General features: G+C 38.7%; 1 protein-coding gene across 5 annotated transcripts in view; it reads left to right on the forward strand.

The window, feature by feature from the left end:
• The window catches only part of CSTPP1 (centriolar satellite-associated tubulin polyglutamylase complex regulator 1), an 86,672-nt gene that overhangs the window by 32,043 nt on the left and 27,244 nt on the right, over positions 1 to 27,385 (forward strand). Inside the window, exon 1 of one of the 5 annotated variants that reach the window (XM_069784550.1) lies at positions 17,578 to 17,697. The exons of 3 other annotated variants lie outside the window; for them this stretch is intronic. In XM_069784550.1, the coding sequence (XP_069640651.1) occupies positions 17,682 to 17,697 (16 nt within the window). In that variant the 5' untranslated portion in view covers positions 17,578 to 17,681. Of the gene's footprint in view, positions 1 to 17,577; positions 17,698 to 27,385 lie in introns of those variants that run through there. One more of the 5 variants, XM_069784552.1, reaches the window with a different exon arrangement.

Consider the following 27,385-nt stretch of genomic DNA (forward strand, 5'->3'; position numbering starts at 1 on the left):
TTGAGACCTGAACTAGTCTTTCTACATTTGGTGTCCTGTGTCAGGTGTATGGGGAGTTATTCATCGAATGTCCACTTTATTTCAATAGAATTTCTGTGTGCAGAAAAGGATGAAAAAATGTCCTTTGCCTTCTACAGCAAGATTCTGCTCTGTCCCAGTTTCTCTCCTGGGTTTGTTTCTGGACAGGGATTGCTCTGTGCTTCAGTATTGTCATTGATTTATGTCTGTGAAGAACTATGAAGGCTTCTTTTGTCTAACTGTCAAAAGTATTACATTCGCCTACTTCCATGTCTCCCAGGATGTTCTCATTTTTATTTATTCCTTTGCCATAAAAGTGTTTACTGCCGTTTTCTGCCTCTTATTTACTTTAAGTTTCATTCCATTTGAATTTCTGTTTTAGGAGTGAGTGGTGGCTTTTTCTTATTTTTGTCCATCTGTGGAGGGTATCCCTGGTAAACTGCATATATGCCACCTCTGTGAGGATATAGGTCAACATAATAAATGAGAACTTGCATCAAAGCTTGCACCCTGGCTGGAGGGCAGCAAAGGAGAATAAAATTAAAGATGTAAGACAGTGCAATTTCTAAGCTTATACAAACTCAAAAACCCAAACAAAAAAAACCCCACCATTCCACTTCTGAGTGTTTAATTGGGATTTTAGAAAAGTAGACAATATCTCACAAATGAGTGAACTGATTGCTTAATCTGGCTGCTAGTTGCTCCTCCTTGATGCAGGGAAATTTACTGCTTTGTCTGTCAATTGTGAAATAACCATGCCTTGACCTGGAACATGCACCTCACTCACCCAAGCAGATGCATCTAGCCATGAGTTCTCAAAGGGCCAATAGAAGAGAAATCTATCTGAACAGGAGCAATACTTAAGTGTAACAATCTGTGTATGTGCAGAACCATGTAGACACTAATTGAAGTGCACTAACATTACTGTTTCTCTTGGGGAAATTACTGTAGATGTTACTTTTCTGCTTAATTCCTTATCCTTTTGAATCACTGGAAAGTAGTTCTTCATGGAGAGATGCAGCAACTTTTATGTTACATTTTTCTATGTTAGCCCTGCTACTTGATGAGTCCTGGTTACAGTGCCCTTCATAACTCCTTTTGTTTGGAGGTTAGATTTATTTTTCCTTTTGACTCCAAATAGTACCAAAAAATTACTAGCTTCACTAAATGTGATAGTAACATAATACACTTCAAAAAGTAAAGAAAAAGTTTGGGGTTTTGGTTAGGTTTTTTTGTTTGTTTGTTTGTTTTTGTTTTGGTTTTTTTTTTTAAAGAGAATTTCTGTTTGGTGATATGCTGTATCTGGGGGGGGGTTGTTGTTTTTTTGTTTGTTGGGGTTTTTTTTGTTGTTGTTGGGTTTTTTACAGGATTTCCCACTGGTTTTAGAAGCTTAGCAAGATGCAGAGTTCTATTTTCAAGTATGCATAAGCATACCTAGGATTCCATGCATTGGGGGGGGAAAAAAAAAAGGTTTCTTTTAGAATGTGATCCAGTGTCAAGAAACTAGGGTGGACTTCACAAAATTTCTTCTCTCTCTCAAACACCAATGATACAGAACACCCATACAGGTGGTTAGAGGACAGCTAGCTTTTTTGTTGAGAAGCACAGAGCATAATGCTCAGTTAGGAACAGATTTCTCCCAAAGGAAGGCAAAATGACCAGAAGTCTTGTTTTCCCTCTGCTTATGCTTAAATTGACCTCTTGGAATCTAGCTGACCTGCTCTTTTGAATTGTCTGTTCCTCAGGACTCTTTAATTAAAACTGTGCTTTCTCAGTTTAAACAGCCCCTGCAGAGTTCTGCTGTGAAGCTTCATAAGGTCAACATATGCCTCTCCCAACCCCCATGGCTTTCATGTCTTGTTGGTTCTCTGTTTTTAATTAAAAGATTTTTCCTTAAATGCTTTCCAGCCAATTAGAGAAATTTTGAACTGAGAAACTTGTTCCAGGCCTGACGTATTGAGAAGTGAACAGAAAGCTCAGTCAGGACCATTGGCACTTTTTTTCTAGAGCCTCAGCTTTCTTTGGTGCTTTTCAACAACTTTTCTCTTTTTTCTTTTTTCTGAGTGCCTCCCCCCTTCCCAGCCCTGCACCCCTGCACCCCCACCCCCCCCTTTAAAATTGCTTCCAGCAAATCTAGCTGCTGTTTGATACCTTAGATATAGCCCTGGAATGGTTCAACACCAGATACGGGATCTTTTCCTTCCACTCGGGGTGATTGTTACTTTATTTAGATGTACACAGCACTGAAACATAAAACTGCTGCAGAAAGTGGTTTGGACTATATTGGTTGAGGATCCTTTTTGTAGACTCTTAACCTCCCCTTCAGACAAAAAGTACTGTTACTGCTCATATTGAAATAAAATCTTCTTATAATCTTATCTTGTTTCTTTCACATTCATCGCATGGTGCAATGGCTGCCTCTTTTGCTTCTGCACACTTGAATTAGGAAATTGGAAGCCTAACTACCTTTAGTGCTTGTGGAAGGGAGGTTTACCACCACAACCAAGCACATAATCTCTGTCATGGAATAGGAAGAGTGGTATGTCTCTGACTAGTTCTTCTTGAGTTCACCAGGAAGGCTAGATTCCTTAAATTAAAGAAATGTCCTATCCATATAATTCATGTAACCTGGAGACTGAGAAGAGCTAGAAGGACCACTGTTCACCCAGCTTCTTTGAAAGATTCTATTTTAATGAATTTACTGTCAAGATCACTTCCTTAAGGTTCCAAACCCCCTTCCGTCATTCTGATTCTTCCACATGGAACTCTTTATATTAAACTCCTCCCTCTTTTTTTACTCCCTCCCTTGTAAGCTGTTACACTATGTCCATTTGTAGCTTAGCCAATCTCTGTTTAGTGAGATGCATAGAACAATACAGCAATGATCGCAGCACGTGTCAGAATCTTCTGCCCTTTCCCTTTTATTACTAAAACCAAATCAGACCTTTATACCATGTTGTTGTAGGAAAGTTTTTATGAATCAGTAAGGTCTCCTAGTATGTCCTAAAGATAATTAAGCTGTGGATTTTAAAACAGTGTTCTCTGGAAGCTCATTCTCCAGTGAAATAGCCTTGGCTGAAATGCTTTATCTCCAGCCTTTATTCACTTTGTAGTTCCTTTGCCCTACAATTATAGCTGTTGTGATTTATGATTTATCAGTGTAGCTCTGCATGGAACCACTGATGACTCTGGAATATCAGGACAAAGGATTTCTGAAGCTGAGAAGTAAGTGGAGGATTACATTTTTAGAGATGGTGAGGTATATCTACAAGCATTCTAAGTTAAAACATCTGTATTGCATAGATCTAAAATGCATTGCAGTAATAATTTGTAGAAGTAGTAGCATGTGGGTCAGTGATGGAGTCTTCAGCTAGCCTCTCACTGAATTCAGTTCATACCATTCTGTCAATGCAGTTTGTGAAATTCAATGTAGTACACTGGAAGTCCTCCTTATCTAATCTGGTTTTGTTCCCCACCCCAGTATTACATTTCCTTTTCAACTATATCTCTGAACATGCACCAGCTCCCCTTAATTTCTAAATGTGTTTTCAACTTCATGTTCTAGGTGTATGTCTCTCTAAATGTACTTTTTTTGAAAACCAATAGGCTTTTCTGTTTGTTTTCTAACATTTTTCTGGCTGTTTTGTGTCTTTTAACAGTTTTTCACTGGTTGTGTCATTGGCAAATTAAATTAACATGTTTTTTACTTTTTGTCCCAGTTGAGTGAAACATTTAAATGAGCTTATATACAGTGATCATTGTTCCATTCTGCTAAGCAATTATCCAAAATTCAACTGGTAATTATTATTACCATTTGCTTTGCAGTCTTTTGGCAAGTTTCCCATCCCTTTGACAGCATTCTTATTCAAACCAACTGAAATGGATTTTTTCAATTAAGACTTTTTTAGCTTCCAATATGGGCCTGAAGAGTTAGTATTCCAAATTGTGGGGAAGCTCCCTGGAATAAAATTAGTTCTAAGTTGTGTGATCTAGGCTGGGATTCTGAATGCTCCATGTTTCTTATATTAAATTAACTTGGTCTATCTCTCACTTCTGACAAGTCTTGAGAGATGATCTGCACACTACATATGCATAGGTGATTGTCCAGTAGAAGGTCTGTGAAGCATTAGCTTCATTAACTAGTATGTTTTATGATGTTTCTGGTCCACTCGTCAGCAGCAGAGATGCTGAAAGGGAAAGAGGGAGGTAGACAAAAAAGATGAAAATCTTGTTTTTTCTTGATTCCTTATACTGTGACTTTCTGCAAAGAGGTTGTAAGAAAATAAGATCCTCTGTGAAGCCCACGTCTGCTTTCAGCCCACTGTTGGCTCTTAACCTGCCCTGAGATGTGAAAGTGCCTGAGCTGAGGAAAGGATTATCTTCATCCCTTCTTAGTGAACCATAAAACATACTTCTCCCCATGCTGTTGGCTTCACGTGTGTGTCTGTGCTGTGTAATACAATGTTTATATAGGCAGTCTAAGCTCAGGGTTGGTATTTCCATATGGTATAATTCAGCACTGTCTCAAGATGCTAGCTTGGGACCTGGAAGTTGCAGAGCTATATTTCTTTGACAGCAGCCTGAGACTAGTTGATCTATCTCAGCAGGTCAGCTGACATATGGGGAGTGTTGTTATGGTGAGTCCATGTAGCTCATTGCTGCAGAATAAACTCTGGCATCTCTGCGTTGAGCTACTGTGAGCAGCGTAGATACAATCTGAGGTTTTAAAAGCACTATGAAGAAAGAATGTGTTCCGGTTTAGTGTGAACAGAAGAGTAAGGACCCTCCTTTACACACATGCAATTAATTCTTCAAAGTAACTTAGGTGCTAGGAGATGTCACGGTAAGTGGAGAGAGATCTACTGTTTTTAACATCTATTTTTTTTAAGTAATGTCCAGCTGCACATAAAACTTCTGAACCAGTCATCTTTGTGTCTTTATCGTCGCAGCTGCTTCTTACAGCTTTTCTCTCTGGTGGTCTTGTTATTCATAGTTTCCATCACTGCAAATTCACTTCCTAGCTTTCCTAAGTTAAGCCAATTGATTTATATAGTGTGCTCCTGACTCTAGAGTCTGTGTCTCCTAATGGGTCAAGCAGGCCTGACCTATATCTGTAAGGTTTTTTTGCCTGTTTGTTGATTGTGAATTGGGACAAGTGCAATCTCTTACCCCTGTTCTTCCATTCCATCTATTAGTTATACTCACAAAAAATTTAAATTCACTTATTCTGGTAAAATAAGCTTGGGAGTGCCATTTATTTCTTTTTGAGGAACTAATTTTTTCCCTGTGGTTTTAAAAGGACTGACATGAGCTGAATTTCTGTTTCTGTACCTGTGTTACTGAACTCTTCCAGCAAACATTTCTTGTTAGGCAAGATAATTGGTGCCTCCAAACTCATAATCTCTCAGGAAGTCCCTACTTTGCACTTCATTTTGAGGCCTTGGTGCCATTCAGTATGTCTGTGTTTGACTAAAGGTGTGATGTTGAATTAGTTTAGCTAAACAGTACAGCTGTGCTTTGGTGTAGAAGTTCTTACATCACTTTAAAGTCACCTTACCTCAATAAATGTCTGTAAGTCTGGTTTAAATCAGTATGATCATGAATGAAGGTGTTGTATACGATTAAAAGGATTGTTAGTTTATGCTCTGTTATGCGCCTTTCAAGAACCCTAGATGAGTATCAGTAGAAGTGATCTGCATGCATTAGTACTTTGATATATTACTATTACTTTGTGAAATGGGGCTGAGGTAGTACTATGGAAAACTTGTAATCTGCAAATAAGTTATGAAATGTAGTCGGTAATATTTATAAATGGAACTTGATCCATTTTTAATTTGTCACAGGGACATGATTCTGATAATGTACAGTCTGATTCCTTCATAAGCTGATTTGAGAGTGATTTGCATTCCATGCTCTTACTAAGCGTGAATCTCATCACCTATGTTGGCACAATGGACCTTTCTTGAGTTTGGAGGAGGAGATACTTGAATATCAACGTGCTCTTCTCGACCCCTTTTTCTCTCTAGAGCCATATCCCGTGGGGTTCTTCCAAGCAGATCTCTGAAGATGTTGAAGTCTTCTCTTCTGAAATGCAGGGCTGTGGTCCTGCTTTTTGCTAGGTAGATAAATTCCTGAAAGCTTCACAAAATGGTTTTTCAGATACGAGACAAAGACCTTAGAAATGCTTCAGGCGCAGGAAAAGCTTCCATAGAAGTTCACACCTTCCTAGACTTCAGCGCCAGTTAGCCAAAAACCACAAATCTGTAGGATAAGAGCTTTGCTAGTTCTAGTGCTCACAGAGATACTTGTCAAATCTTGTCCTCTCTGAGGTTTTCCTGCATTAAGGTCTAGTCCCAGAAGCAGTCAAAATTTACATCAGCTGATTTAATAAACTGGTATAGATTCCCCAGTAGAACTTGTGTATTATTTGTAATGGAGTAGCCTGGTGTTGCTTAAAAGAAGAAGCAATAGCATCAAGGGGGGCTGGAGAGTGCACAGAGTACATAATAAACCTAAAGGAAACCGAACATTTGAGAAGAAATGGATTTTGTTGTTGTTGTTGGAAAGTGCAAGTATGTTGGATTCTAAAATGTTACTAGTGTTCACAGAGGAAGGAGAGATGTCAGGAAAGGCGATATTGTCCTGAACAGAATTTCAACCCTTCCCCTTTTGTTCCTTTGCGCTGTAGGACAAACTTTCATTCTGAACTGTATTCACCCCCTCCTCTAGTCAGCCTTTTACCTGCCCATTTTTTTATTATTTTGTATCATTATACAATCCTCCTGAGTTTATCTGTTTGTTTTGATCATCTGTTTCTCAAATATTTATTTCCTTCTAGCCCTGGTATCTGGTATCTATTACTAAATTTCTCCCTATTCTTTGTGCTGGAGTTAAGTTATTGCATATTCAAAGTTGTCATCTACTTTCCAGTCAAATTTCCCTTATTTAATTCCCAGAATAACTTACACGTTATCTGAAAGGAAGTCAAGCTGTCAGTGCTTTTGCTGTGAAGCTGTCTCTGCATCACTATTTTATGTTCAGAACAAAACTTTTTCTTTATTTCCTCTTTCTCATCCCCACTCTCCATGTTCCTAATAGATATTTCATCACTTCTGCCAGCAGTGGCAGAGGGATTGCTGTGCTGTGCAAAGTTATAGTGCAAAGCAGATACTAGTCAACATGGTTAGGATACTGAACAGTTAATATTGCAGATTCTTCCTGAAAGAATGTTAATTTTTCTGCCTACTCTGATTGGAAACTTCTTTTATCAAACCCTTGAAATGACTGAGAGAGTGTAATTGTCCTTAAGGCGCTGAGAAGTGTTTCATGGCTTTCTTCTGTGATGGACAGAACCTCAAATGTGATGTCTTAATTTCAGAATGATGATTAATGATGACACTTTTCTGTACCTGCTGTCTGAGGATCTCCAGGTATTTTACAGATGTTAAGGAATGAAACTTCCCCAAAATCATGACAATACTATTTTCACTTTACAGTTCCAGAAAGTGAGACAGGGAAATGAAGTGACTAGCTGAAGTTCATAGAGGTAAAATCAAGATGTCTGGCCTTTTGATATTATGAATTCAATTTTATATGCTAAAAATTGTATTTTTCTTACAGATACAGGCTTCTTTTACCATGAGACAAGTAGGAAAACACACATATGTTAGTATAAAGCAATATTGTGTAGATAAACTGTAAGAATCTGTCATCTTTTTCTTAGAGTTTTGAGAGTAATCATTGCCTTACTCAGAATAGTAGATCACTGTGCATGACCTACATGGGATGATGTAGGATATATTTTTATTTGTTTTCAAGTTTGACGTTATAACCCCCTTTGCTACTTAGTTTTCTAGACAAAGTCTTTAGAGCAAGACAGAAGTCAGATTAGTTAACATATGTGTTGTGATTTAACCCAGCAGGCAGCTAAATGCCACACAGCTGCTCACTCACTCCCCACTGCCCCCTGCAGTGGGATGCGGAAGAGAATTGGGAAAAAAAAAGTAAAATTCTTGGGTTGAGATAAAGATAGTTTAATAGGACAGAAAAGGAAGGGGGGGGGGGGGAAATTAGAATATACAAAACAAGTAATGCACAATGCAGTTGCTCACCACCTGCTGACCGATGCCCAGCCAGTTCCCAAGCAATGGCCTCCGGCCAGCTTTCCCCCTAGTTTATATACTGAGCATGACATCACATGGAATATCCCTTTGGCCAGTTGGGGTCAGCTGTTGTGGCTGTGTCTCCTCCCAGCTTCTTGTGCCCCTACAGCCTACTCACTGGTGGGGTGGGGTGAGAAGCTGAAAAGTCCTTGACTTAGTGTAAACACTGCTTAGCAACAACTAAAATGTCAGTGTATTATCAACATTTTTCTCATCCTAAATCCAAAACACAGCACTGTACCAGCTACTAGGAAGAAAATTAACTCTATCCCAGCCAAACCCAGGACAATATGTCATCAAGTTCTTCACCCCTATTGTAGAACCAGATGCTCAGTATCACTTTTACAACAATCCTTCCCTCTTCGGGAGAGGAAGGTAATTTCATGTGTGTGCATTAGTAATGTATACCCTCTCTGAAAGTACCTTGGCTCATAAGCATTCTGGTATTTAGCTGGTAACTGTATCACTTAGAAAGCCAGTCTCCTTGTATAGAAGTTGCTAGCTTCTAAAGTAAAATTGGCAAGAGATTTTCCCTTTTGAAGGAGCTCAAAATAGAAACTACTTTATATGCTGGAGTATCTTCTTTATTCATCTTCCCTCATTGTAAATTCAGAATATTTCCCTTTTATATAGAGGTTGCAGTCTTTTGTTGTTTTTTCATAGCTTCAAAGTACTAACTAGTAGAGTCTTGTTCAGGCATGTTGTTCTTCAAGGGACGTGAAGGACAAGGGACCTTACAAAATAGCATACTGTTCTTTCCCCTTAGGTCCAGTCTGCTAGGTGAGTTGCACATAAAGTCTAGTGAAAGATTTCCTAAACACATCTGTTCTGTGAAGGGCCATCTTCTGAGTTCTTTTATTTAAGCAGTGAAACACAGAAGCCTAGAACCTGATCTGGCTATGTTATGCCTTGCTATTTATCTGGAAATACAGGCTTAAAAGCCGAGCTTTGGATCTCAAACCCAGCAAAGTGGGATTTTGGCATTTGCTCTAAAGAGGCTGCTGCACAGGAAAGTTGAGTATGTGTACTGGTGTAGCTAAAGCTAAAACTAAAGAATACCTGCTGGAGCTTGTCCCTCATTGCAGCTTGTGTCCATCATGTCTTGTCCTATGAGTATGCAAGTTTGATGCCCAAACTAGAAATCTATTTTTCATAGGTGTCATGGTTTAACCCCAGCTGGCAACTAAGCACCATGCAGCCGCTCACTCACTCCTTCCCCCCCACCCCGTGGTGGGATGGGGAGGAGAATTGGAAAAAAAAGTATAACTCATGGGTTGAGATAAAGACAGTTTAATAATTGAAATAAAATATGGTAAAATAATAATTATTATTATATGAAAAGGAAGATAACAAAAAGAGCGAGAAATGAAACCCAAGAAAAACAAGTGATGCACAATGCAGTTGTTCACCATTCACTGACTGATGCCCAGTTAGTCCCTGAGCAGCGATTGGCCTGTCCCAGCCAACTCCTCCCAGTTTATATACTGAGCATGATGTTCTATGGTATGGAATATCCCTTTGGCTAGTTCGGGTCAGCTGTCCTGGCCATGGTCCCTCCCAGCTTCTTGTGCACCTGCTGACTTGGAGAGCCTGGGAAACTGAAAAATCCTTGGCTTAGGATAAGCATTACTTAGCAACAACTATAACATCAGCATTATTCTCATACTAAATCCAAAATACAGCACTATACCAGCTACTAGGAAGAAAATTAACTCTGTCCCAGCTGAAACTAGGACAATAGGCTTCTTTAATAGTCAACAAAGTGCCTGATCCATAGGCCAATTTTGAACAGTTCATATGGGCTCCTGGCCACGAATCACTATCTGGTAATCTTTCCCTCTGTTGATTATATTAGGAGTTTAGGTAGAGCAGCCTTTTCTTTGAGGACCCAAGTTTGGTGCCTGAAGTTAGGCGGCATAAAAATTACCCTTCCATTCTGCATTTCAAACGTGTGCTATTTTCCAGATTAGTATGTTAAACCCTTAGCAAAATGTGTCTTTCTAATGATGCTGTGTTATTTCATTTTAGTTTGGCACTGACTATTCTGTAATACTCATGAATAAACCTTATAGGAAAGTTTTTTATTCCATTATGCTTTTCTTGCCTTATAAAACTTCCACAACTTTTGTATCTAAAGTATCCCCTAAGCAAAGGAAAATGAATACTATATTAAATCTTATTAGACTGGAGGAGTTAAGAAACAAATCAATAGTCACAGAAATCAAATTTGTAATCTCCTGAAGTATTTTCTTTGAACCCTAGCTAAGACATCTTGCAGAACTAATATTAAAGGAAAAAAAAACCCTAGTGAAATGTTATTTATCTGTTTCTCAGAAAGTAAACACTGCCAGCTTTAGCAGATTGTGGTGTGTTGACCATGGCTGGACACCACATGTCCACCAAAGTTACTCTATCACTCTCTTCCTCAGCAGGACAGGAGAGAAAATGTAATGAAAGGCTTGTGGGCTAAGATAAGGATAGGGAGAGATCACTCACCAATTACCCTCATGGGCAAAACAGACTCCAATTGAGGAAATTTAGTTTAATTTATTACCAATCAAATCAGAGTAGGATAATGAGAAATAAACCCCAAAACTTAAAACACCTTCCCCCCATGCCTCCTTTTTTCCCAGGCTTAACTTTACTCCCAATTTTTTTTCCCTCCTCCCCCCCCAGCAGCACAGGGGGACAGGGAATGGGATTTGGGGTCAGTTCATCATGTTGTCTCTGCCGCTCCTTCCTCCTCAAGGGGAGGACTCCTCACTCTTCCCCTGTTCCAGCATGGGGTGCCTCCCATGGGAGACAGTTCTCCATGTCCTTCCCACGGGCTGCAGTTCTTCATGAACTGCTTCAGCGTGGGTCCCTTCCATGGGCTGCAGTCCTTCAGGCACAGACTGCTCCAGCATGGGTTCCCCGTGGGCTCACAAGTCCTGCCAGAAAACCTGCTCCAGCGTGGGCTGCCAGGAGCCTGCACCAGCGCAGGCTTCCTCCCATGGCGTCACAGCCTCCTTCGGGCATCCACCTGCTCTGGCGTGGGGTCCTCCCTGGGCTGCAGGTGGATATCTGCTCCACTGTAGACCTCCATGGGCTGCAGGGGGACAACCTGCCTCACCATGGTTTTCCCTACGGGCTGCAGGGGAATCTCTGCTCCAGCACCTGGAGCACCTCCTCCCCCTCCTTCTTCACTGACCCGAGGGTCTGCAGAGTTCTTTCTCTCATGTTCTCACTCCTTTCTTTTGGCTGTGGTTGCTGTTGCACAGCAGCTTTTCCCCCTTCTTCAATATGTTCTCCCAGGGGCACTACCACTGTTGGTGATGGGCTCAGCCTTGGCCAGCAACAGGTCCCACTTGGAGCCGGCTAACATTGGCTCTATTGGACATGTGAGAAGCTTCTAGCAGCTTCTCACAGAAGCTACCACTGTAACCCCCCTGCTACCAAAACCTTGCCATGCAAAACGCATACACAGATGCAGCAATTAAATGTGGTTACTAAAGGAAGTCTTTTTTTAAGAAGAAATACAATTACTGAAAACTTTGTTCATTATTTCTTTTGTCTTTCTCTGTTAGAAGAATGTATCTGCAACATCCCTTGACACCCTTGCATGCATACACTGTCTGGAGCTTTGTTTTATAAGGTCTTATGCTGATTTAAAATAAATTAGATTAGTTCTTGCGTACTCAAAATATTATTTCTGATAATAGGCATGCTTTAGGTGTATGTAAAGTGAATCCATAGGCAAACAGCTGATGCTGATAATACGGTTTTGGCATTTTTTGTTGATGCCAAGTGGAAAGTGTAAGCCTTTTCCTCCCTTCTCTGCTCTCCTTGTTGTACTTAGTCTGCTGGAGCAAATGTGGGACAAGCAAAGAAATTCAAACCGGCAACTCCTGAATCCTAATCCTGTTAATCCCTGTCTTGGGCAAATCACTTAATCTCAATGTACCTTCATTTTTCTATTTATAACCTGGAGTCCCACCTGTTCGATTAAATTAAGTAGTCTTTGGACATACAAGTTTTGGCTGGATAGGTAAAACTGACACTACTTAGATATCTGTATGGATTGAATTTGATGGAATCAAGGCCTTTGTTGTTAGTGGTAAGCAGTTAATTTTAGACAGATGCATGTAAACTTCCTTGCATCTTCTTTCCATTAAAATAAGTTAATTGTGCTTTAAATACACAAAAAAGAGTAAAACAGTGTAAGCATTTGAAATTTAAAAACTTTAATATAAGAAACCCTTTAATATCCATCTTTCTTCTCTTCTTCCCTGCCCACCCCCCTTCCCCAATTAAGACTCAGAAGTTTTTTCCTATGGGAATTTTTCTGCCTTTTAACAGTTCTTTGGATGATATTAAAATCAGTTCTGGAGGAAGGAAGGAAGGAAAGACTTTATTACAGTTAGAACTGGATTTCAAGAGCTATATCTATTCATGTGAAAACTAACCAAACCTGCACAGAGGAAATATGAAAGTGGTGGCTCTGTTGTGGTTTGGTTGCAGAAGATTGTCACACACAGTGTACACAATCATCTTGAACTCTTTCAGACCTAGCATAGTTTCAGCAGAAGGTGAGGTTGACCATTGATTTTAGCCAGATAATTAAAATTTGTTGCCTTGCCTTGACACTTTTCTTACTGTCTTTGTATTTGAGTATTTGCTAAATGTTTAATAAAAAATTAGGTGTTGGTCAAATACATCTGATATTTAATTTGTGGATATTTGTATGATTCTATTTCTGATTGGTACAAATTGAACTGATTAAAAACATAAAATCTCAGATTATGAAAGTGACACTATACAAGCAAATCAATCTCCTTAATTGCCTTTTCTTTTTTGAGCATTTTTTAATGTAACGTGGATATAGGTAGAGAAGAATTTTACTTTTTACTCGCTTATGACTACTCTGCAGGGCACAGACTTCAGTATTCAATCACTTGTAAGGACTGGCTGTAAGTTATTTTGAGAAGAGGTTTAGGTAAGTGTTAAGTTAATCTAATATTTTAGGCAGCCTCAAAACACTGGATATTTGCTTGTTACTAAATTAACTCGTCTTAGAAAATTATTTATTTGATTTGCAGGCAACACAGCAAAAGGAATTTATGTTAACTCCTAAAGTTTGACAACAGTGATCAATTGGAAACCTGAGTGCAGTAGTAATTGACTGTAGAGGAGCCTGAATCATCAGGGAGTTACCTGTGTCATCAAACGTGTTCTTTCTGTGTGAAACATCACTGTTCAAGTTATAGCCAGAAGTTACTCTAATATCTTGTTTTCAGACTAGAGTAGCTTTTTGAGGAAATACAAGCAAAAATAAATAAATCCAGGATGAAATATCTTGTATGTCTGCAGAAGAGATGATCTAAAGAAAATATCAAGAGAGTTTTCTTCAAAATACTGTTTTTAAGTTACTGAGGTATTGAGGAGTGACTTTTCTACTCTTCAGGAACCTTGTTCAGATAGCTTTGAACTTGAAATGGTTTCAAGGTAAATGCAGATATAACAGATATTATTATCCTTGAGCCCTGAAGAAAAATTAGCATTCTAGTTGCCTTCTGTGATGATTTTGAGGAGAAACAAAACCAAATAAGAAAAAGCAACAGCACTGAGAAATAATTGTAAGTGAAAACATCTCACCGAAAATACCTTAGATTTAGCCTCTGAGACTGGCTCCCATCTGCTGTAATTGGAAGTGTTGGAAGTGCAACGCAGAACTTCTTGGGACTTGAAATCGACTAGAGTGGCATGTAGGCTGCTGATTTTTCTGCACAAGTATTTATTTTCCCTTTGGTAACTGAGGAATTGTCTAGATATACTCAGTACAGTGGTGTTCTATCATTTCACTACTTCTGTACTGAATTTTTTTAAAGCTTATTTTTAACTCAGATCACTTTCATAATCAGATTTATAACACAGCTACTCAAACAATTGGTTTGGCCAACTGAAAGAGCAGTGAACAGTGACAGACAAGGTGGAAGTGAGAAATTGTCAAGTTTGCTACCGAAGAAGTAGATACTGGTATTCCACCTTCCGTGTACAAATTGAAACCTACCTAATGAAATATGCACACTTCTGTTCTACTGAATGCTACATGTGTTTCAGCTCATTCTTGTTAGAAGTATAAACATGATCATTTGCAATTCTTGGCTAAATTTTTTTGAACAAAAAAATCTATTTGTTTGAAATTTTATACCTGTCTCTAGTCCCAATGCCTGTGTACCTTAATATAAAACCAGGTGGCAAAATACAAATGTGATTCTATTGGATAACTTTAAAAAATTTTATTCAATTATTTTAACCAACATACTCTACCTCTCCTTGCCATGATAGTTACAAATTAAAACTAATTCTGGTTTACACCTCACTCCTGCCTACCAGACTAGATGAAGTAGCTTTTGATGGATGTCTAAAATATTATTAGCTTGTTCATTATAACAATGAGTGTAGCAGAAAGTGAGGAAGTTTAGGCATAAGTGGCAGTAAATGTTATTGACTAATTTATAATGCTGAAATTAAAATTAATGAATTAGGGGAGGGGAAGAACCCTTGTGTGGTATTTCACAAGCTGAGCTGGATTTTGGGTGTGCTATCACGAACAAGCATGCTTTTTTTGCCCTTTTTTTTTTTTCCTCCTCCTAAACCCACCAGAAGATGAACAGTGCATATACATACTTCTCTGAAATCTTAACAGTGGATCAGACTCAAATAGATGACTGAGATGAGTTAGAAATCAATTGGCTGACTTTTCACAGAATTCAGTTTGGGCTTTAACTGAACTACATCAAATTTCACTAGAGTTAATATCTTTGAAATTTGTTGCTGAGTTTCTTCTCCCATTTCTGCATGTGTAACTATATTACTTTTTTCCAGTCATGCTAGCGTACAGGTGAGATCCTGAAGGGATACTGTGTTCTGCAGTTTTAGCCTGGTCTGGATGTTACTTCTACAAGAAATCCTTTGGTTCTCTTCTTTTACAGTTTTAGCATGTGACTTCCATGTTTGAGTGCCAAAAGAAGTCTAGGGATAACTAAAACATCATGATAGTTCAACAGCGCTTTAACTTAATTGTGTATGTACTTCATTGCAAGCTTTGGATGCACTGAATAGATGTATTCTGATAAAACTACAGCATGCAATCCCCTTGCTTCCAAGTAGTGTCAAGTGATTTGGAAAGGGCCAAAAACACCATTATGGATTGATAGGAACTTGGAAGACAACAAAAGGGAAGCAAATGACTTCACTGTTTTTGAAGGAGTTCCAAAATTCTGAAGGATTTTAAGTTTTTGCTTGTTGAAAAGCAAAGTCCCAGTCCCAGAATGTTTTACCTGAGTCACAGGTGAGTTTGAAGAAGCTGCCCGGTAACTATATTATCTGTGTAGGCTTTGTCTAGCATGGACATGAAGGTGTTGTAGTAGAGATGTTTTCCTTGTTTTAGGGGGTAGGAGGGACCATGGTATATTGCATTATTTCTTAATGTAGCCATCTTCAATTATAAGTACGTAAGCAGGTTAGAGCACAGAGGAGCACCTGTTCCCTGGTGTTTTCTGGCAGTTGAGTATCTCATTGTGCACCTTTTGTTGATGGAACAGCTTAGTATCTGTGTATGAGTTCAAACATCTGAATAACTGGCAGCTGGGTCTTCTCCCTGTAAAATTGCAGGCATTCTTTTCATATCATACTATCCTCCCTTGCATTCCCTCTCGTTGGCTTCAGTCCCTCCCTGAAATCCTCTATTTCAAGGGCAGAGTCTGCCAAGGGTGCATTGGCAAGAAAAGCAAATTCTCCTTCTGAAGAGCTGGTGTCACTCATTAGCATGTGAGAAGAGTGGTTGTAAATAAACAACAAATTATGTAGAGTTCTGTGTAGTGTTAATTCCAGTAAAGTATACAAGGACATGCAGCTGGCTGGATAAGGTAGAGATACCATTATTGTTTGGAAGGAACTGATCCCTGCACCCAGTGAAATGCTTGCTACTTTACCCCAGAAGCCTTATTGTAACTAGAACAACTGATACTATCTTTATCTTAGCATTACCTCTAGAGTCCTTGGGTTTTTCTGTTGATCTTAACAGGTGAAAGAGAACCAAGAAAGTATATGTGTGTGTCCTGTAGAGTTGTCCAATATTCAGTTAAGCCCTGTCACCTGTAATGCATTTTATGATTCCATATTGTATCTTTAATATAAATAAAGGGAACACACAAGACTGTATGTTCCACGAGGCAGTGTGAATGGGTTGCCCAGGGCGAGATGGAATACTGCGAGTTGAAGCCTGTTCTTTTAGAGATTGTACTTTCATTACCTTGAAAGCAACATAATTTGTCTTTCTTCACAATCAGTTTTGAAATGGCTTTAAACCCAGACTACCGTGCTTCATGTGGCTATGAAACATTCATAGTTGGTTTATCCTACTTCGCAGTGGAAAAAGCTTGAGCTCAGTATTTAAGAGAAGGATATCCTAGTGATACAGTTTATTGTGGTAAGAGCTGGACAGGAAGAAGAGGCCTATTCTGGTCATATCCCTAAGATAAATAAAAAACTGAAGCTGTTGTCTTCTCTGAAGTGAATGCATCTGAGATTTTACTAATGCCTTAATTAAAGCTGCAGTTCCATGTCAGCATAACCTGATCTAATTGCTGGCTGGTGAGATACTGCCTTCTCACATCCTTCTTATGGCAGCTCCAGCACTTGTCCGATCTTGTGCTGATCTGTCTCAGCATGCTAAAATGGCAGAAAACTACTCAGTACTTCTGCTGCTTGAGTTAGTTTTCTGCCAGCATAGCACATCGAAACGTGCCAGTCCGAGGTCACAGGAGAGGTGGGATGCAGAGTGTGGTACTCTGCAACCATGGCTGAACTCAAACCACCTAGCAGTTTATAAGTGCAAAAATCCCAGTATTGACAAACCTGGCCCTAAAATACAGGTCATGTTGCTTTGTACTAATACTTTGTCCAGTCTAATTGGGTAATAATAATGAATATACTAATATTTTGTTTTAAAACGTCCTTTAGAGAGTAATACACTTGTTGAGTTTATAGCCAGAAAGTACTATTAGTCCATGTAGTCTGACCTGTGTAGCACATCATTAAACTTCACTTAGTAACACCAGTATTGAGCCAGAACACTTTTGTCCGACTGAAAAATAATTTGCATATCTTCCAGGAGGGCATTCAGGTTTGATTAAGTCATGTGAGCCTGAAGGGGTCGAAGGGCCCCTGGGAAAAATAGCAGGAGGAAGCAGTCAGCTGTCGGTGCTGCCAGAGCAATTAGGCTGGCCTGCAGCCCAGTCCCCATGAAGTATTGAGTTTTCATGGGAAGGAGGGCTGCTAGAAATAGTCTGCTTTCTGACACCTTCCTGGTGTGCTCACACATGCTTTAGCACACACAGGCAGGAAGCTTGACCGATGTGTAGTAGTTACTTCTGCAGGCATGCAGTAGGGTGGCCCTCGTGCACGCTCCATACTTGCTGTGGCTGAGAAAAGAGTTGCTTGTGAAGACTGCTTGTGATGATAGAGGGGCCAGGTGAGAAAGAAACTGTCCTGACAGGGGAGGAAGATTGTTTATTTGGTAACTTTGGTTTTGTCGGAGGTCAGAATTTACTAAGACTTACTTGATTTTGAACTGAAAAGTATCATTAGGGGCTAGTAAAATCAGAATCTTGAAGACGCTACTACAGTCTTTAACAAAGCGATTATCTTCACCTTAAAAAACTGTTTTTTTAAAACGTTATGAAAATTATGTTAAGTATTTGAATCATATGTTGAAGTCAATTTCTTATGCTTCTTTTCAATAAGCCAAGTAAATTATCACCTTGAGCCTCTCTGTGAGGCATGTTTTGTAAGCACGCGATCATTCTTGCAGCACTTCTGACTCCTTTTGAATTCTCACCATCATTCTGAGTTGTGGGTATTTCAGGTTGGTCAAGTGCTGGTAACTCAACCTCTCTACTTGACATTGCTGTATTTACTTATCTGAGGACCATATGATTGTCCTGATTACATTATTCTGAGCATTTGTGGTCACCTTCCTCTCCACTTGTCTTCATAGAAACTGTTTACCCAGGTGGACCTTTTTGTGTTCTTTCTTTCTAGATATAGTGTTTCATATATAAGGATACTCTAAGCTGGGTGTGAGCCAACTATGTCAATGAGGTTCTTCTATGTTACTTCTTATTCCCTTTAAATTTTTAGTGTTTCCTCAGTTTCTATATGGCTTACAAATGCTATCATTAATTCTTGTTCTTCTCTAGGCCATTAATTGAAAAATTGCTTCAGAATGTAGAACTAAGAAGGTATTCTTGGGGATCCTAGGAGAAACAGACCTTCTAAGTAGTGATTCCTCATCCTCATTTTGAGATGTAACAGTTACCCTGTTAATGTGTTTGGTGGTTGTTTTGAATAATTCAAAATTTTTTAATCACAGCACTGTTCAGTATAAACAGTTAGGCTTTGAGAGATACTATACTTATTTGATGCTTTTTTACATCTAGACTCATGTTCCCATTTGAAAAGATTACTTAATTTACCAAGAAAATTTTTTTCATGGTTGATAGCTATTAGTAATTAACCAATGAAGTCCAATATTTCCTGTTTGAATATTTTGCTTGGGAGTACTATCAAGCTGGCCACAGTAGAGATGCCTAGGTTATCTCAGCCATTGGCAATACTTTAGGCCTTATTTCAACCCTATCCTTGTACTCATTGGTATACTGCGTGCTCTTGTTGGGTAGCTACTTCAGTCGGAGTAAGCCCCTGATCTTATAATTTTTAAGTGCTAATACAACTTCAGCTTTTTTCTAGTCCTATAAAATTTCCCAGGTGTTTCAGACTTTGAAAATCAATTCTCGGCAGTGCTGAGAGCTTGTCAGCCAAGCCTCTTCAAAATTCTGACAAATTATGAACATCTGCTTTTAATTTTTTAATATGTTAAGTACTACTCCACTACTGACATCTTCCCAAATTATCACTGAAATGGAAAATGTTTTGGATTATGCAGAAAAAGAAGGATGATACATATTATATTAAATACAGCACACGCTTTTTCTGAACATTACTTTTCCCACCATGGAGCAAAATGTCAAGAGGACTATCATTCCAGTTTTCTCCTGATATGCATGTCATTATCTTTGTCTTTTTGTCCCCTGATTTTTTTTACCTGTTTCATCTTGTTCCTCTTTCCAGTTTTCTGCAAATTCCTGGCCTCTCACTATTACTCATTGCTGTCAGCAGACTCTTTTTTTATATTGTATTACACTGCTTAGGAGTCTATGAAAGATATTGATGCTAATATTAGATGAGTTTTACTTGAATCTTCCAGTTGAAATATATCAGAAAGATAGTTAAAATATTGTCAGTGTTTGGCAGAGAATTTAATCTCTCCTGTTATCTGAATTTCATTTTGGGTAGGCTGTGTGCCTTTTGGAAAAGAAAATATGTGACATTCCATCCAAATAAAGTGTTAATACAAAAATCTGTCAATAAAGCTGTTTGGCACCACTGTGACAATGAAATTTGTATGAAATATGCGAGAATGATAGATGTTATGAAGAACCTAGGAAAAATGCTTTAATAGTACAGTGCTTAAGAATAGTATTTGTACAGTGGAGGAAATGATGATATAACTTATACAGACTTGAGGTAGATAAAGTTTTCTGCATGTTCCTAATTTTAGCATTTTATGACATTTACAATGCTTAGCCATACAAATATAATGCTGTATTACTGTCATGTTTACAAATGGCTTTTCCTTGGGGTTTTTTTTGAGATAAGCAAGATCTTAAACTACTGAAATAATTGATTAATACTAACTGCCTTCCTATTCCATGTACTGAACAAATTCCATAGCAGGTAGTTCTTCTTTGTCCATTTTATAACCTGTGCATGAAATTAGGTAACAGCTTGGACAAAGCCTTGTTATATTCTTTGTATGACTTCCAAAACATCTGAAGGCGTAAACAGGGAAAATTTCAGTTTGAAACGGGAAATTCTAACATAAGGTGAAAATTTCAGTGCTTAGGCAATGCTTTAAGGTCTCTAAAAGGGTTATTATCTATAAATGGATTGATCCCTGCTCATCCTTATTTTATTCTATTGAGTGGAAAAATAGATTTTTAAACTGTGAAGATTGAAAAGCAGGTCTTTCAGTTTACTCAAGTTAGAGTGGTTTGTTGTAATGCTCTTTGCTGTTCATACAGTTGAATAGTAAATCTTCCAAATAGCGATAGAAACTGACAGCAAAGGCAAAATATGGCATGTTAGTCCAAGTGTGGGTGGATTTTCAGAATTTTGAACTCTTCAGCTATTAATAAGCTGCTCTCTGCAGAGAAGTCTAATCTGGTAATTTTAAAATTAATTATTACACTTTCAACCACCTGATAATCACAGGTCTTTAAAAAAAAACAAAACCCAAACCAAAAGCAAACCAAAAAACTTCAAAAGGGTAGGTACTCCCATTACTAGGGAAGAAAATTGACTTGGTTGGAAAACCTTAAGGCAGACATGGCACTTTTAAAGGAGATGCACCTTTCCAAGTCAAATACAAATGCGTAAGAGAGACAGGGTGGATCTAGCCGCATCTGATGACTTTTTTGCCCAGAGCAGGGGATGTTCCTATCTTGTTTAATAATACCGTTTCAAATGCAGCCTCTGAATGCTACAAAACAGAGGCTCATACACCAATGCTGATTACTAAAGTGACTGGTTAAAGATTCATTTGTCCTTAATTAAGATGACCTTAAATTTCTTCAGATGGTGGCTACTGGAGGATATAATTGGAGGCACCTGGCACTTGTTCACTAACTTTAGTTCAAGATTTTACTCTGGTAAGAGATCTTCAGTAGATAAGTTCAGAATGATTTATCCCTTTAATTCTCTAGCTTTAATAACCATAAGCTATTTCCTTAATGATTTAGAATTGCATGATGCAGGAGATAGTTAAACTTACTCTCCAAGAGATTAATTTCCTCCTTTTTCACTAGTGTTGACTCTATTTAATCAGGAAAATTAAGGATTTCAGTTGCCGTTTCTAATCACAGGTACTATCATTTGTAAAATATTGCCTGTCACTCTGTCCTGTTGCTGTGGAGGTAGGGACATTTTGTGGATTGCATTCTGAGGAAGGTGATGCATTGCTTTCAGAGAGTGGAGAAAGAAGAGAGTTTTACTGGGAGTCCTGTGGCCAGCTGTTCTACAAGGTAGCTTGCAAGGAAACTGCTTCTTCCCAAGGAAGACAACTAAACCTGTGGCTAGATAAGCACTTTTAGGTTGGCACTGGTGAGGGAAGGAGTAGTCCTTGGCCTCCTCTCTGCTCCTGATTTCCTTCCCTTTCTTTGTTGGGGGTGCAGTTGGCTGTGTAGTGAAGACAACACAAAGCAGATCCAAACAAAAAATAACCTGGAAAAAAGAACTTACTTTTCAGTTGAATCAGTTTCCTGTCCCATTCACCATGGGCTGTACAGGCAGCTGTGCTGGCATAGTGGAGAAGATGGGAAGGAAAGGTAGAGAGGAGAGTAGGACTACCCTTTTCAGTAGATGACCCAGTATAAAATCTATGTTTGCATTACAGCTTTGCTTGGTGGTGATATAAAGGGCCTAGCAGGTCAAACTTGCTCTTAGCACCATAAAACTTCTCTTCCTCAGAAAACAATTTATATATAACTTCAGATCTCTTGTTTACAACTGTAGCATAAGCTATCAACAGCTTGCTAAATTTGTCTTGTCTGGCTTTAACTGCGTACTGAAGAGTGGGAGCCAAAGCAGAAAGATGACTAGTATATTGGCTGAAATAACATTTTACTGGAAATACCTTGGTTGCAGGTATTTCAAGCCTCTTCCTGAACTTTCAATACAGAAAGTATTATGGATGCTTAACCCACAGATATTAATTCCTTTATGGTATAGGTCCTACCGTTTTCTCAGTTTGTGCTTCTTCTGCTCATCCCAAAGTTGTCAGAATATTTTTTCCACTTTTTCCAAAAGCCCACTTATGTTACAGCCAATGAAGTAGCTTTTTTCTTTTTCCTAACTGTCTGATGTACGTTATAATTTGCTATACATGTAGAGAAGAGTTTGAAACTATGCATGTTTTACCCAAACCATAGATGTAGTGAAGCTGCTTTGACAAGCAACTTTAATATCTCTCTGCCTTTCTCAAGCTGTGAAAAAGGCTGTAGGGGAACCAAGAATGTTTGCCAAAACTGTTTAGCCAAATGCCTAAACATATCCTCCAACCACACTAATAGTGCTCGGGCACAGCACACTCAGTCTGAGTCAGACTGACAGTGCTTCTAGAATAATTCTGTTTCAGATGTTAAAATTTGTGGATGGATAATGAAAGCACCTCTGCTGACTGCAAGTACATTAGAATAACAGAGCAAAGCACACAACTGCAGACAGTCAGGAGACTAACATTAATCAAGGTGTTCACCTGTATTTTGTATTGAAGCTTCCCAAAACAAACAAAACCACTGAAAACATTAATCAAGCTACTACCAGTGGTTCCTTCGTCTTGACAGTACCAGCTCAATTGAGAACTGGTTAGCCTGAGGATTCTTGCTCTTTACTAAGTAATGCTATCTCTTGCACTCATCTTCTGAGCATATCCACTTGTATTGAAGTGCCTTCATGTGGCAATACTTGAAAGCCTTCTTGAGAATTCATTGTGCCCTATATTTTGACTGAGCAATTTATATTAAAACCATTTCTGCTTCACTTGCCTGTTCTCTCCCTTCCCTTTTCTCCCCCCTCCTTTTTCCTGAGTAACTCTAGGGTGAGAAAAGAAGCAGTTTTGCATTTCAGTACACTTAATGTAGCCAAGAGGTTTGTTCGTTGCCGCTTTGTACTTTCAGGCAAACGAGAAAATTTAGATTAATAGGTTGTTTATTCTTTTGCGTGTTCCTCAAATCAAAGGCACTGGATTGCATTATTAAAGAAGTTTTTGTGTGGCAGGCTTGGAACTGTCCTTGCTGAGCTGTACATGAAGAAAAACGATTGCTTTTCATCCCCCACTCATTATGCAGACTGGCACAGGAACACTGTTAAATGCGGTATCATGCACTATCACTTAAAGACCTTCCTTCTGTACAGCTGATGTTGGGCTCCAATTTCACGGGATGATCTGTCTTGGAACAGACAAGGAAAACCCTACAAATAGAAACACATATGTCCTTATATTTTAAATTTTAAATATTAACCAGTTTAATAAAGAGAGGTTTTGTTTAGAACACTAGTGACTGTCTGCTTCGCTGTGCTCTCAGATCTCTTCACTGGGGATTCTGTTCATTTGTTTCACATCCATTCACTTAGCAATAATGCACAATTAGGCTTTCAGTGATAATCTACTCAGCCAAGTTAATGAGGAAAATATTCAACATTATTTTGAGAACAGACCCATAACTGAAGGATCCAGCTAGTGTTGGGTAGCTGACTAAATGCGTGACTCTGTCCTGTGGATGTTCTATACCCAATGGACTTTAGCATATCTCTGGGTCTCTGATTACATTAGATACTCTAATTCCCTTGGCATTCTGTGACGGAAGAGTCTCTCTTGACCCAAGGCCTTCTGCTTTGAAAGTGAAAAGTCTGGGGGACGTAATTTAAGAGAAGAGGACAAGATTGTGCCTGTCTTATGTAAATAAGAGGAAAGAAGTTGCTTTGCCTTATAGGTTCTACTTCAGCTCTAGCTAATGTTCAGAGCAAGAAAGGCAAAACTGCACATTCAGCACTGCAATTCATCATCTTAAGAAATGGGAAGACCTCTCTTGTGTGGCACACACCAGCATCACCAGGTGCACAGTGGGAAATAAGCAGTGTTGCAGTTACTAGACTGGCCTAACTGCTGAACTTGCCTTGTATAATAGTAGGTAGTAGTCTTCTTTGGCCTCAGACCTGGTGCAGGATGGAATAATTGCGATTTTTCTCATTGCATGCTGGGTTCCTGATTTTGCAGTCCCTTTGCTTGAATTAGAACCCTCTTGTTGGTCTGACTGAAACTTAGTTCCTGCACTTCTATTCTCTCTGAAGTACCAGTGCTAGGTTCTGCAAGTCTCCCTAGAGAAAAGTGTTTAAAGAAAACCTTCTATGTAGGCTTGTTTATGAGGTATACTGTCATCTTCCACCTGAGGATCATGGAGAGTTCCTCCAGCCACTTCCGTATATCACTTCTCTATGTTAATTTGCGTCTATATCACAGATCACTGGGTTTTCCCTGACAAGTAACCATCCTCTTTCTTCAAGGGATCTTAACCCCTTTTAGGAAATGGGAGTGCCAATGCTTTGGTTTTTAGGGGTTTGTCTGTTTGTTTGTTTTCAATGTCTGCATAGAAAAGTGGTGGTATCTTTTCTACCTGAAACATGCAAATGTACTAGCATCTTGTAACTGCTGTCCCACATTTTCAGGGATAGTATCATCTCTGTTTGGTCTTTTTATAACTAATCAATTCCCTAGATTGTTCATTCATGCCATTTTTTCTATTCCCATTAATGCTTGCAGGCCATGACAGCCAAGTTCATAAAAAGATTACAGATCTCTATTTATAATGTTACGTATCAACTTCTAACCTGTTACAAAGTGCCTCAAACATGAATAATTAGACCACTGTATTCTTCTCCTGTATTCCCAAGCAGGGGAGGAATTGTGAGTGAATCCCAGACTTCCTATGCGCAGCTAGTACTGCTTGATGTGTGACAAATCTGTGACTCAGCTGAACATTGTCACTTTTTTGAGAAAATCATAACTATCTTATCTTTATATATTTTATCTTTCTGCTTAATAATTCTGAATACTATTTCACCTGCTTTAATTTTACCCCTTCATTCAATGATTCTTTTCCTTATAGCTTTTGGACATTTTTGAGTCAGATATGGCTATTTGCTGATATATCATTATCACTAAATACTAATCTTGTTTATGTTGCTGACCAGCAGTATTCACACTTACAAAAATTAAAATACTGGAAAGATGAATAATAAATTATACTTGTTTTACAGAGCATAAGTTTTATCCAGTCAAACTCTTGTGTCCCTATCTGATGGCACATTATTGCAGCCACAAACTCCATTCCTGCATCCCCACATATTCCTGCTATACCAGAGACTTCTAGTAGTTGTATAATTTTCTTTTTGTTTCCTAATAGGTATAATAGAAAGCATTTTCATTGCTTCCTTTTAAAATCTAGATTAGTTAACATTTTTACTCAGACATTGAAATTAGAATCTAATCTGTCTAGCACTGAAAACCTTTCAAATCTACACTGTATTAATGGAAAGACTTTAGAGTGATACAGACAGCAGTTCAAAAAGAAAAGGAAATCAGGAGAAAAGCTCATTAAATTCCCAAATAATTCACTGATTTGTTATTTCAAACATAAACTGCAAAGCAAGTAGAGATGATCTTCCTTGTGCTGTGGCAGTGGGTGCAGAACTGTGTGTTCTTCCTTCAGCAAAGGTCTGTTCTGGTCACAGCTGTGTATACAAAGCTGCAAGTGAAAACGAGATGTACATATAAAGGCTCTCAGTCTATTTCCCTTTGCAGCACTCATCTGTTTGTTATTTACCAAACCCCAGAAAACATCCTCCTAAAAGGAAGGAGCAAAAGTAAATAGTGAGGAGATTTGTTTTTTCCCTTGATAAACATGTCATGTAAAGTGACTTTCCAAACATATCCCATTTAATGGAGATAATTTAGAAACCTTGAACTTCAGCATTGTTTGTTGTCCACCAGCATAGATCCTCAAGGCCCCTATCCTTCCCGTCAGAGTTTCCGATCCCAGGAGCTGGTAAGTAAAGTCTTGTTTTGGCACATGGACCCAGGTTCTCAGGTCCAGAGAGTCACTCCTATATTTCTCTAGTAACTGAGGAGCTGTAATTTGTATTTGTCTGCTGAACATCTCAGAGCTTTTTTGGTGGTGGGATAATTTCTGCTTTCCTTTGGGATCCCCTGTATGTTAATAATTTTATTTAATCTTGAATCTCTTAAGAGCTAGCACTACTAGTTTCAGAGCCCTTAGTACTGCGTGTAGGTGGGGACTTGGAACAGCAACATCTGAAACAGATCCAGACAGGAGATAACTCATGTGAAGGACAGCCAGAAGGATGGATATTACCTTTAAATGTGGCGTGAAAGTGAGAGGAATATGAATTCATACATTTATATAGCATCCCTTTTTTTACCATCCACTTCACGTAGAATACTACTAAAATGCAGCTATATCTGATGTAGTGAGTTTAGTTCTTTTTCCCGAAACACCAGGAAGCAATTTTTTTCCCAACAGGGCAGCATTAAGAAACATTTATAATTGCACGGAGCAAATAGGACCTCAGCTTTTAAGCTCTGCTTTGAAAGATCCAGCACATTTCCTTTGAGTCAAGAACATATGCTGAAATATATTACATTTAAGTACTTCTTAAAGCTATATTGCTCTATGATTTACACCATCTGATTTTCAGACTTGCTCCATAAGTCTCAACATTGAATGGGAAAAGAAGGGCAAACGTTGCAGCAAGTAAAAGGAACATGTGTTTTCGAAGTCTTCAGTGGCTGGAGATGCTTAAAGAGCAGCTTTCATCTTGACTCCCACTCGGAGGGTTTATCATACTTGCATTTCCATGATGGTTTTTTTGCTGAACAGTCAGGATATTGTTGCATAGGAGACAAAAAAACCGCAAAGAGTACAGTTGTGTTAGAACGATGTAGCTGAGGCCCCAGCTGCTAGTAGAGGTTAATACAGTGTTACTCACTATGGATGGCCCATCTCACTGTTGTCACTAAATGGGTTAGTCAGCAGTAACTGTATTTGAGGTTTTAGGACTCCTGCCATCTTTTATTCCAAGTAAGGACATCCTACATCTTTTAGAGGCTGTGTTTTGTTTCTTCTTTGCATTGTCTTCTCAGTAGCCTACATCACAGCAGCAATCCATCCAGGAGTTTCCACAGAATACTGATCATGCTTCCTTTAGGAGAAGTCATTTGCATATCATATCTGCTCAAAATCATTTGCTCACTATGCTAAGCTATCATCCCACCACTAATCAGTTAAGCGATACTCCTTTTTATTGCTCCTGCCATAAAGATCCTTACAAAGATCCTGAAGAGCCTGACCTCATTATGAGGCTGAAAAAGATTAAACAACTGAACTCTATCTATTTTCAGTTTCTACAAGGCAGGATTACAGTATGGATTCATCTCTACATTCGTCCTCCAGTAGATGGCTTTT

The sequence above is a fragment of the Haliaeetus albicilla genome, chromosome 5 (genome assembly GCF_947461875.1).
Source record: "Haliaeetus albicilla chromosome 5, bHalAlb1.1, whole genome shotgun sequence".
Taxonomy (NCBI): Eukaryota; Metazoa; Chordata; class Aves; order Accipitriformes; family Accipitridae; genus Haliaeetus; species Haliaeetus albicilla.